A 12,858-nucleotide genomic window follows, 5' to 3' on the forward strand; every position below is an offset into this window, starting at 1 on the left:
CGATGGGTCTGCTGGCCGAGCTGATGCACTAATAGTCTTTAATGCTCTGACTCTCCTGGTGTTGTTAGTATGCTCCAAACACAGACGTTTGCATTCAGTGATTAGCTACCAGTGCTGGTCCACTCTCACTAATCAAACGCCGCATTTAGATTAAACAATAACAGAACGTTCTCACTCGAGGGGTGTAACACAACAAAGGGCCGGCTCATCTGCAGGTAATGAGCAGGACTTTTTATGTTTGAATACAAATAACAGAGAGCTCCATGTATTTCTGTCAAGTTTTCCACTTTGCTGCTCAGGAGACAGACAGCAGTTGTGCGAGCTGCTTCCCCCCCCCCACGATTGAATATTAATTTCACAGCTGAATGTCTAAATTTTTTTTTTAACTGATTATATGATCAAATTATGAAACACTGGTTGACAGCCCTCCTGAGATCAGTGCAGAGCTTTGGTTGTTTTTCTGGTATAAAGCGAGAGGTTCTTTTAAAAATTAATCATGATATTCTCTCTGCACTTATCCCTCTGTGTGAACCGCTTTCATTCCCTCGTCTCAGCTTCACCACTTGGTCGGTTTGTTGGTTTTAAACGGATGGTAGACCAAAGCCTGTCGACAACGACGTGAAAGAGGAAGGACTCAGAGCGGATTGAGTCGCCTCTCTAGCAAAGACCTGCGAAGCCTCGTCTCTGCCTTCACGCCTGTGTTCACCACATCAGATGAAACCGTCTCCATCTTGCTGACAGCCGCTGACGGCCGATTGTGCGAATATCTGCGGCCTCTTTGTGTTCCACCAAATATAACCACATGCTGTGAGTATGTGCATACCATAAATTCACGGTTCAGACGCAGAGCTAACGGGACTGTAACCTGCTGTCACGCTCACACTGACTGACATGCCTCTAAATAAACAGCACAGTTACATAAGCATGAGCTTTGCATGTGTGTGGTGCAGTCTGGAAACAGCACAGCACATATTGAATAATCATTATGTGTGAGCCCTCCAACGAGCTATAAAAATTAAACATTTCCAGCTTTGCATTGTTACTCTTGGATTCTATTAGAGTAGCTTTGCATGATTTACGGATCATCAGAATCAGAATCAGAATCGTGTTTATTGGCCAAGTATATGTGCAGACACATACAGGGAATTTGGTTCCGGTAGATGGTGGCTCTCAAGCACAGTAATGTAAATCACACACACACACACGTGTCTATATATACACATTACACATACATACACAAAGCTGTGTAAACCAACTATAAATAACGAATCTAAACTTATATACATAAAATACAGAAATGAATGAGGTGGAATGAATACTACAAAATGTACATAAGGTGCAGCTGCAGTCTGGCAGTGGGAGCAGTGTGACAGGTCAACTGTTAAGAAGGGAGATGGCGAGGGGAAAGAAACTGTTCCTGTGTCGGGTGGTCCTGGTCTGCAGGCTTCTGTACCGTCTGCCAGAGGGCAGCAGATCAAAAAGTCTGTGTCCAGGGTGTGAGGGGTCTGTGATGATTTTCCCTGCCCGTTTCCTGGTTCTTGAGAGGTACAGATCCTGGATGGAGGGCAGGAGCGTGCCGATGATCCTTTCTGCTGCCCGTACAGTCCGCTGCAGTCTGCTCCTGTCCTGTTTAGTGGCTGCTCCATACCAGACTGTGATGGAGGAGCACAGGACAGACTCAATGACCACAGTGTAGAACTGGATCAGCAGCTCCTGTGGAAGACTGTACTTCCCCAGTTGTCTCAGGAAGTACATCCTCTGCTGGGTCTTTTTGAGGATGGAGTTGATGTTGGTCTCCCACTTCAGATCCTGGGAGATGGTTGTACCCAGGAACTTGAAGATCTCCACAGTTGACACAGGGCTGTCTGATATGGTGAGGGGGAGCAGAGTTGAGGGATGTCTCCTGAAGTCCACTGTCATCTCTACAGTCTTAAGAGTGTTCAGCTCCAGATTGTGCTGACTGCACCAGAGTACCAGCCGCTCAACTTCCTGCCGGTATGCAGACTCATCACCATCTTGAATGAGGCCAATGGCAGTGGTGTCATCTGCAAACTTTAGGAGTTTGAGAGCCGAGTTCTTGGAGGTACAGTCGTTAGTGTAGAGGGAGAACAGTAGTGGTGAGAGGACACATCCTTGAGGGGCACCAATACTGAGGGACCGGGTTTCAGAGGTGATCTCCCCCAGCCTCACTTGTTGCTTTCTGTCTGTCAGGAAGCTGGTGATCCACTGACAGGTAGCTGGTGACACGCTGAGCTGGGAGAGTTTGGAGGAAAGAAGTTCAGGCACAATGGTGTTAAAAGCCGAACTAAAGTCCACAAACAGGACCCTGGCATAAGCATCCTTTATTTATAAGCATCCTTTATATTTCCATAATAAGCATCCTTTATTTCACCCTGAGCCTCGGTGGAGCTCGCAGCCCTACTGGTGTCTCCTGGTGTCTCCTTCACACCCCCGTGATTGTGCCAGGACACTTGGCAAACCTTCTTCAGGTGACACGTATGGATGAGCTGGACTTGCTGTGCTAACATGAAGCTGAACAGGCTGAAGGTGACGTAGAGGACACTAAGAAAAATCAGTGAAGAAAATGCAGCGGTCTGTGACCACCACCTGCAGAAGTGAGGGTTGGTTTGTTGTTCCCTCTCCTGTTCATCTGTTTTCACGTCAGTTTGGATGAAAGCAGCTGAAATGGATTAACAGTGGTTTGATATCCCTGACTTTGTGTTGTACTGAGATGATCGAGTGTTCCCTGAATCTGTTTATTAACAGTGTCTTATCGGTTGTAATTCAGCTTCAGCTGGCTTTTTGGGAGCTCTTTTCATTACCATGAAACATGTCTATAGTACATATAAACATACATCTATAGTTACATTAAACGACCAGTGGGTGGCAGGGTGTGGAGTGACACATCGGTGTCCAATGTAGTGGTTTATGTGCAAGTATACCATTAACACTGACACAAATACAAGAGAACAGTCTTTGAATAGCTGTCCACTGTAGTCACCACTATGCGTGAAAGGGTTAATACATTTAAATTCTTAAGTTTTAGGATTTTAACTGATTTTTTGTAGCTTTGCCTTTGTACAACACCACAGTAGATTTTAAATTAGTCAAGAATTTTTTGGCTTTAATTCAAGGAGTTCAACAAAAGTTTTTCATGAACTCTTCAGGAATTACTGACATTTTTATAACTATACAAGTTAAAGGTTAGTTAGTTAAAGTGCTGTAGCTGCTTGGGTTTAAATGTGTTGGTGGAACGATTAAATGTACCTGCAGGTGTTTCTGGAGCTCTGATCTCAGAAATATGACGCAGTGATTGAGCAACTCATCACGACTGTTAGATTTGTATTGTTTATTGTCATTTATGCTTAGAAATATTTAACCATATATGCTTAGAGGTGTATAATCGATTGTGTAGTGATAGGATGTGTGATCCTTAGTTGTCTGCAAAGACGTTGTGTGCATTCCAGAGCACTCTGGCATTCACACCCACATTCTGGGAGCATGGGAGAGGTCATACCTTGTCTTATTGTTTTATGGTAGGATAAACGTATCTGTTTTAGGCTAGGTGCCTTTTGTTTAGATGAACTGCTGGACTTCCAGACCAGCAGGTTTAGGGAAGTCATTTATGGGGTCACACTCTGACCCCCCCACACGCACACACACACACAGACCTACACACACACAGACAAGTATACCTACCGTATTTTCACGACCATAAGGCGCACTTAAAAGTCTTAGATTTTCTTCAAAAAGTGCGGCGCGCCCTATAGCGCGGTGCGCCCTATGTGTTGTAAGGAGGACGTAGTAGAGAACACCATGAGAACGTTAAAGGGTGAAGTGTGGGCGTTGATCGTATATACCGGGACAATCGCACATACCTGTATAAAAGAACAGGTATGTGCATTATGCAGGACATCGTTGTTTTAACAACCCTGAAAATGGCAAAGAGACACGCTTACGAAGCACAGTTTAAACTGAAGGCCATCAGCTACGCGGAGGAACATGGAAATCGAGCAGCGGCGAGAGAATTTAAGATTAACGAATCGATGGTTCGCAAATGGAGGAAGCTGGAAAACAAGCTCCGGCAGGTCAAGAAAACGCAGCTGAGTTTCCGCGGACATAAGGCGAGGTGGCTCGAGTTGGAGGAAAGACTCGAGCGGTGGATCATCGAGCAAAGAGCGAGCGGGAGAAGCGTTTCGACGGTCACCATTCGGCTAAAAGCAGTTTCACTAGCTGAAGAGATGAACATTGAACATTTCCAAGGAGGTCCGTCTTGGTGCTTTCGTTTTATGAAACGGTGCCATTTTTCTATCCGGACCAGGACTACGGTAGCGCAGCAACTTCCAGCGGATTATAAGGAAAAGCTGGCCATCTTCCGCTCCTACTGCAGCAAACACATCGGCGACAAAAACATCCAGCCCAGCCACATCACAAACATGGACGAGGTCCCGCTCACTTTTGACATCCCGGTGAGTCACACTGTGGAGAAGAAGGGGACCAGCACGGTAGCGATACGCACAACGGGGTATGAAAAGTCTTCTTTTACTGTTGTGCTTGGCTGCCATGCTAATGGACAGAAACTGCCGCCTATGGTGATTTTTAAGCGAAAGACTTTGCCTAAAGAGAAGTTTCCAGCAGAAATCATCATTAAGGCAAATGAAAAGGGCTGGATGGATGAGGAAATGATGAAAGACTGGCTGAGGGAGGTGTATGTAAGGAGACCAGGTGGTTTTTTCCACGCATCACCATCGCTGTTGATCTGTGACTCTATGCGTGCCCATCTCACAGCCGATGTGAAAAAACTTGTGAAGCAAATGAACTGTGAGCTTGCTGTCATTCCGGGAGGCCTGACAAAGGAACTCCAACCGCTGGACATCGGTGTGAACCGCCCGTTCAAAGTAAGGCTGCGAGCGGCCTGGGAGCGATGGATGACCGGTGGAGACCACAGTTTCACTAACAGTGGAAGGCAGCGCCGGGCGAGTTACGCCACAATTTGCCAATGGATTGTAAATGCTTGGGCTAACATGTCTGCTGGCACTGTTGTTCGAGCTTTCGCAAAAGCCGGCATCGTTTCCGAGGAGCCGCACGGCACGGAAAGTGACTCTGACGGTGAAGACAGTGAACCTGGCATGTTTGATGGAGATTTAGCGCAGCTGTTCAATTCAGACACAGAGGATGAGGACTTCGATGGGTTTGATTGATGATAAAAATGTGAGTACCAAACTTTGTTTTGCTCCTGCTTTATTTTTAAATACGCACACTTGTATGCTTGTGTGTTGTTGATGATGACGATTATTGGTAATAAAAATGTGAGTACCAAACTCAGTTTTGCTCCTGCTTTATTTTTAAATATGCACACTTGTATGCTTGTGTGTTGTTGATGATGACGATTACCGGCAATAGAAATGTGAGTAAGGTACCGAATTCAGGTTTGCTCCCGCTTTATTTTTAAATACGCATACGGTACTTGTATGCGCCCTATGGTCCAGTGCGCCTTATGTGTGTGTTAAATACAGTAAGGGCACACATAACTGAGACTGCGCCTTTTAGCACAGTGCGCCTTATCGTCGTGAAAATACGGTATGTAAGATGTTATATGTTAATGAACCAATGCATATTCATGTAAACCACAATAACTATGGGGAACCTGGCTGAGAGTCTGACGGAGGTCAAGTGGGTGGAACGACACTTGGCTCCAGGCAGGTCTCCCTCATGCATGAGTAACACGAAGAACTTTGCCTACTTGCTGTTCAATGCTTTTGGCTGTGTAGTTAAACTGTCTCGTTCCAGCGGTGGGCCTGTGCTAGACAGACCCAACAACGACTAAATATTATCTTATTTGGTGATGGTGACATTGGCTTTTTCCTTTCTCTAGTCAGACTATCAGAGGCATTTTTAATTCAGTGAGTTCAAGTAATGAACAACAACAAAAACACAGTTCTGGTATTCTGCGTGAGCGGAAGTTAAAATACACCCAGGATCCCAAAAACGTTGGGACACTTTGGAAAATATAAATATTTATTCACAGTACAACGCACAAAGCATCAGATGCTTACACTGAGAAACAGTTGAAGTCACTTTAAATTTGATGGCATCTGTGTTCAGTGATTTCTGGAAGTGTTCCTGATCCGTAGTCTCCACAGAATCAGCGCTTCCGGAGGACCAGAGATCCCAATAATCTGATTTAGATTTTTACAGTTGTTACAGTGGAAGATGACATATTTGAAGTGTTCACAATTTCACATTTCCCTGAAATATTTCAATAATTTATTGACAGTTTATGTGTTTTTGGTGAATCTGTGTGTCTCTCAATGTTTCGTCTCTTTGTGTCAGCAGAGGAGAAGCTGGAGAGCTTTCAGGCAGAAAAACATGAATCGTGATTTTAAAAAATGGCTGCTGACCTGATGCTGATGGGGTCCGGGCCTTTGTGTGTGTGTGTGTGTGTGTGTGTGTGTGTGTGTGCGTGTGTGCGTGCGTGCGTGCGTGTGTGCGTGCGTGCATGCGTGTGTGTGTGTGTGGGGTTAAGAGGGTGTTGTTGTCACATCCTGTTGGTTCTCTGAAGGTTTTTGCCAGGAGGAATACCTGACAGCCATCTGGCGCTTGTTTTTCTTTGTGACATCCCTCACACACCAACTTTGACATGCAAATAACACACACACACACTCTCTCTCTCTCACTGGGATGTAGTTGGGATGAGATGCGGCAGCTTCTGCTGGTTTGAATAATTACGTTTTGATTTGAGCTGTTGTGTGTTGTATTTCCTTTCACTCAGTTTGTGCTCTGAAAACAGTCGGATCTCGTGTTTCTCATCTTTCATCTGCAGGTAAATAACTCGTGGTACGAGTATTTGTTGTTTCATCATCTAAAAGCCCATCGTCTCAGGGATTACCCCAGTGCTCCAGTTCTTTCAATAATCATTTGGGCTCCTGCAGATCCTTCAAGTCTTCAAAGTCAATGATCTCAGTTTGAAAATAAGCCCTTAATTGGCACTAAAATATTTCAAATTACTTTTTTGTTTTTGTTGTTGTTTTTTTTAAAGTCTCCTTAAAAACGAGGATGAGTTGTGACAGCTCGTCTAGCTGTTGTCATGTCTGAGACCTGCCAGCACCTTACGCAGACCTTCATCACATGAGACCAGTTTGGAAACCCCCTGCTTAAAAAGATCAACAATAAAAAATTATCTCCTCCTGCTTGGTCTTCATGTCCTCCTTCTCCTTCCTCTTCATCATCATCTTCTGTCTTCTCATCCTTGTCTTTCCTCTTGCCCCTCTTCTTGTCCTTGTTCATCTTTTTGCCGCGTTTCTCCCCTCATGTTGATGAGATTTGTATCGCTGTAACAGTGAGTGAAGTGAGTGGAACAAGTACTCCTTGTTTTGTGCTGAATTCTGACCTTAAACCTCACACAGGAAACTGGTTCTTTCATAGATTCATGTTTTGGTTAAACTAATTTTCCTTTACAGGGGCGTGACGGCTCGGTGCTTGACACGTTTCCCGTCGACCGGTACCAGAAGTCATGCTACCTGTTCACCGTCCTGGAGGAGCTCCTGCAGAAACCCGAGGTGGCGCACAGGGTCGAGGTGGGCCCGGAACAGTTGGAATTCCTGAGCCATGTGGAGCAGCAAGTCTTCCTCCTGTCCGATGAGTTTCCGTTATTTTCCATCCGAATGTGGGGGATACGAGGTCTCCTCACCCCTCTGAGCAGATAGGATATGTCTGGAAACATTATTCATTTCTCTTAATGCAAAAAATCTGACAAAAAAAACCCCCAAACATTAAATAAATGTATCGCTTTGAGTGCTTTGTTTTCAGATATCTCATTTCTTTGTGCCACAGCGGGCACACACTGTAGTTTCTTAACCAAAACACATCATTTATTTGCCACAAATACCAAAGGCGTCAGATGGTGCTGTCATGATTCGTTGTGTGGCAGGCAGGAGAAGGACCCAAGATGCAGACTCACAGACACGGGGATAAACTTAAAGATCACAGTTTTAATGCTGGCTTAAAGGTGAAACACAAAACAGTACTGAACTAAACTGGAAAAACTAAACATGAGCTGTACCAGGAACCACGGGGAGAGTAACACACAACATGAGGGAGAACGCGACGCCGAACAGAGGGAGACGCAGACAGAAATACACAGAGGGTTAATGAGGAAAGTGAGAACACACGGGGAACACAGCTGACACAGATAACCATAACGAGACAGGGCGGGGTGAACATAACACTGACGGGAGACGGGCAGAGTCAAACAGGAAGTACACAGAGGTTCAGACAGGAGGAGAGAGCACGGGGAGAACACAGACATAACAGGCTGGGGAAAACATGGAATAAAACACGAAAGGGGACAAGGGCTCATGAATACATAGAGGGGCACACAGGGGGTGAGAGTCACAAAGGGAAGGCACACAGGGAACAACATAACAGGGCAACTCAGGAAACAGAACCTAAACAGGGAACTGAATACAAAAATACAAGAGAACTAAGAATACTGGGCCAACACGGCCCAGGACCATGACAGGTGCAGCAGACAGAGCTCCAGCACACCCTATTATTGTAAAAAAAGAAAGGCTTTAATTGGCATTGGTAGAAGACCCCAACCCTCCCATACACAGAAGTCTCACAGACATATTAAAAAATTAAAAACAAATAGCAAGTATTTTTCTCTATTTACAGCCTTAATTTGATCTATTTGTAATTAATTTATCTGCGTTAGCTCCTGTGTCAGGAGATAATATATTTTCCTTCTATCACTTTAGATAAAACCACCAAAAATGTGTGAAATGTTTCTACTTGAGTCTTTTTTTTTCAAGCGTCTTTATTCTGCTAAGTGGTACAAAAACATTAACTGTCTCAGTATTTCATTATGAGCTCTGTGGGGATTTGCTGGACTTTAAAGTGTTTGTCTTTGGATGAATGACACTGAAACATAATTGAAATGATTCACGGTGAGCGCTAATAGGATTGATTTCCCCGTGAAGCTGACACACACCCGCTTTATTTCTGTGAATAATGACTGGAGCTCTTGACCTTTGATATCAGAGCTTTTGGTGTTTAACAGAGTCAGAGCAGGTCTGTGAAACTTATTAGCTGTTGGAAGGCAAGTGTTTAAACTTTGATCTGATAATTTAATCCATCCATTTTATTCATGCATTTCTTCACGCAGGTATAAAATGAATCCATTAAAAATCTGACATGGAATAGATGAAACGTTCTGGAGGTCTTTAAACTCCTCTACAGGTTTAGGCCACGCTGTTAACGTTTGGTTAAAGACTATGAATGACTCATGATGAATGGTACCATTTATTATTAAATGCCATGTACAGCAGGTCCCTGTGGGTTTGCTGTCTTCCAGGTCATGGCAGCCTTAGATTAGGCCCATGGGACCCTGATAGGTTGGCAACACCTCAAGATGACAACCCCACTAGAGGTTCATTATCTCAAACTCCTCATCAGCTTTGATAACTAAAGAAGCCTTTCAGATAAAAGGTGAAGCATTCATGCATCCATCCATCCATTTGTTTTGATTCTTTCTGTCCGGGTCCTCATTAACTGCCCCTCCCATCCTTTAGGAAAAAAGAACTTCACTTGTTTGGGAGCCTATATGAGCTGATATCGTTCCAAGATAGCAGCTCCTCACTCTCTCTCCTCCCAGAAAGCTGGTGCCTTTCTGGCGCCCCACTTAGGTCATCTTTCTGCTTTGGTTTGTAGTTATTTCTAATTTCAGTCACGTGTTGGTTATAGGTTAGCACGTAGTTTTCTTTTGTCCTTCCTGTCCTCGGTTTATACTTAACAAAGGAATCTGCTTTATGTCCTTAGCGAGCCGGGCATAACCATATCTCTGTGCAGGCTGAAAACATCTTCATGAACCTAAAAAGAAGTTTGCACCAACTTGAGTTTTTAAGACTTGCAGAATATCTAATAAATACATTTTAACTAATGAGAAAAGTTTTTCTTTCTGAAACAAAGACATTACGTGGCTGATCACTTAAAACAAACCATTTGTAGGCAGTGTATAGGAGCTGTTTTGTTTTCTGGTTTTATTTTGGCCAGTTAACCTCAAACTGCAATCAAGCTTCAGTTTTTGTTTCCTGCAGGTTAATAGTCCATCTGGATAATAAAACAGAGGGATCTTATTTCCCAGAATGCATTGGATAATGATCAAATAATGGTTAGTCTTTTATGAGCTTCAAGTTTTCCTTTCCTCCGTCATCCACAAAGGGAATTGATGTGTTTGACGGCTTACAAACATCAGCTTCGGCGTTAAATCCACCATGTTAGTTGTTTTGATGCCAGAAGTGATCAAAACTAAACTGTGTCCATACGTTGTGGCTGATAATTAGTGCTAACTAAGTTTTCTTATTCACTAAAATTGGAGCACAATCTTTGATGATTGTAACAGTCACGGCCCTAATAATACAAAATTTAAGGCTGCATTATTAAAAAAATCACTGCCTCTGATTAACAGGCAAACTATACATAGAAACTAGTAACAGGTTGGTTTTTTTTATCAGGCTGTAAACAAGTTTATTTCTATGGTAAGATTGGACATCTTAACATCTTAACATGTGTGCCTGTGGGGACTCAGGCACTGTTAGAGACCCTCAGAGGAACTGCATGTTTTGGGACTTGAGTAATGGCTTAGTTTTTCCGTAATGGCTTAGTTTTCCGATAGTTTTTCCGATTTTAATTTGCAGTCAAAAATAAATGAAAATAGAACTCACTGTGGTTATTACAGTGAAATTATTGTAAATGTTACGGCTGATGGAAATTATTCGACTTTTACATCCACTCATCTCTCTCTCTGAATTTTAGGAAGGGAAAAATGTAGAGGGACTATGTTAGGGAAAATATTCTAAAACACTTCTTCAGTAAAGACTCAGAGAAGAGAAACACACAGAGTTCTTGCTAGCAAGGGCAGTCTCAGAGACTCGCGCTGAGCTTTGCCCTGGTCTTTATTTATACTTCAGTGGTGTGTGTGTGTGTGTGTCCTGCTGATCAAAGGGTCATAAAAACACAAAAGGTACATCCTTGGTCAGGAAAGGGTAGTCTCCCCCTCACCCTAAATAACATGGTGAGGAAGTCCAGCAGTTCATCTATATGTAAAGAAGCACTTAAACTAAAACAGACATAGCTACGTTAATCCTGCCGTAAAACAATAAGAGAAAGTATGACCTCTCTCGTGCTCCCAGGATGTGGGTGTGCATTCTAGTGTGGAATACACACCAAGCCTTTGCAGCCTGTTAGAGATCACACACAATTAATTATATGCCTCTAAGTGTACATGGTTGAATATTTCCTAATACAAATAACTACATGCAGTATTCTACCATATGCAAACTTATATCACTAAAAGATTATACTGACTACTAAATACAATTTTCCATTGACATTCCCTCCTGTTGTCAGAAAAACTTTAAGTGAGATACCAGTTTGTCATTAATCACACAAAGTCTTCATGTTCCAACAGGTCGGGGTCATTATCATCATCATCACTTGTCATGGCTATTTATGCAGCAACAGTAGAAAATATTATGCGGTTAATCATGAGTTTTAGACATGGCAATATACACGTTACAAAAACACAAAATAAAAGTAAAAATATCCCAACTCCGATGAGTAGTCTTTTTAGCACCTGTAACCAGGAGCCAGTGTAAAGCCAAGAAAACCAGTCACTTGTATCACTTACATAGTCCTGATTTTTGGGCCTGCTGGATCTGTCTCACAGCATTCAGGGCGTCAGTCATGTTTGATGAATGTACATCGTCTGGTATGTAAGTGCAGCATGTGTTGTTGAAGAGGACACAAAGTCCCCTTTCTCTGCTAGTATCATAGAGTAATTCTTCCTGAGAGTTGGTCCAGGAACACATATAGTGTGGGGTATGTTGCCGTGCTGGGTAGATGGGAACAGACATAATAGTCTGTATTTGCCGATTCTGCTTTTGTTCTGTCGTGGATATAACGGTACCTGGCATTGTTCATCCACGGAGGGATGTGGTCTTGCGTCATATCCCTTAGGTGAGAGTTGTCGTGTGTCCATCTTCTCTGCCTTCCTCCTGGTTCAGCTGTTTCCGGCACCAGCTGGGGTCCTGTAAAAGTGAGCGTCGTAGTCAAGGTAACCAAGAGGGTCCACCTTCCCATGGTTGCACACAGGTCCGTCACGCCTCGCACTTGGTTGCCCTAGAGTTGATCAGAGGCTGGAGGTTGAAGTGCGAGCTTACCCTACGGGGGCTCAATCAGCACTCCCCCCTCACCACTGAAACAACCAAGTGTGAGATTTCTCTATTGTGCTGTCTTGAGGGTGCTGGGGTTTCTTGGGACCTCGACCTCTTTGCAGTGGCTCTGATAAATCCAGGAGGATCTCTCCGGTATTTTGCAGGCAGTTGAAATGGTCAGAAGCACTTGAATTGGCCTCTATCAACCCCCATCACCTCACTTCAGGCCTTCATCCTGCGGTAGGAATACTTATGACTCTTCTACTGTCCATCCTCTGCAGAAAAACCTCTTTGTAGAAAGGGTGCTGGGTCCAGTTATCTTACTGGCGTTATGATCCCAGCAGTCTTCAATGTGCCAGCTTATGCACAGTATAGTGACACAGCATTAGGTGATGTTCATAGGAAACTGCTGTCATCACCACCATAGCTTCTGGTTCCTGTGCTTTTCACAGAATCATGATGTCATCCTTAGATTCCCTCTGCGCTGTCGATGGAGCTTGGCACGCTCCCCTCATCCTTCAGGTGCCCATCTTCTGTCCACAATCTCCTCTGTTGGCCTCTGGAAAGCCCTCTTGGCACAGCTCTCATTCCAACGCAATTTCATGGTCCTTGCTGTGGCTCCAAAGTCTGATCTCATAATGGG

General features: G+C 43.8%; 1 protein-coding gene across 2 annotated transcripts in view; it reads left to right on the forward strand.

Moving 5' to 3' along the window:
* mei4 (meiosis-specific, MEI4 homolog (S. cerevisiae)) overlaps positions 1-10,833 on the forward strand; it is a 65,112-nt gene extending 54,279 nt beyond the window's left edge. Inside the window, exons 5-6 of one of the 2 annotated variants that reach the window (XR_005694062.1) lie at positions 7,461-7,903; positions 8,522-10,833. Coding sequence is in view for 1 of the 2 variants with exons in the window: in XM_040017981.1 (XP_039873915.1) it covers positions 7,461-7,706 (246 nt within the window). In the remaining variant the exon portion in view is untranslated. Of the gene's footprint in view, positions 1-7,460; positions 8,139-8,521 lie in introns of those variants that run through there. The other variant, XM_040017981.1, reaches the window with a different exon arrangement.
* The last annotated feature ends 2,025 nt before the right edge of the window (positions 10,834-12,858 follow it).

Source organism: Simochromis diagramma, unplaced genomic scaffold, assembly GCF_900408965.1.
Source record: "Simochromis diagramma unplaced genomic scaffold, fSimDia1.1 OVJJ01000802.1, whole genome shotgun sequence".
Taxonomy (NCBI): domain Eukaryota; kingdom Metazoa; phylum Chordata; class Actinopteri; order Cichliformes; family Cichlidae; genus Simochromis; species Simochromis diagramma.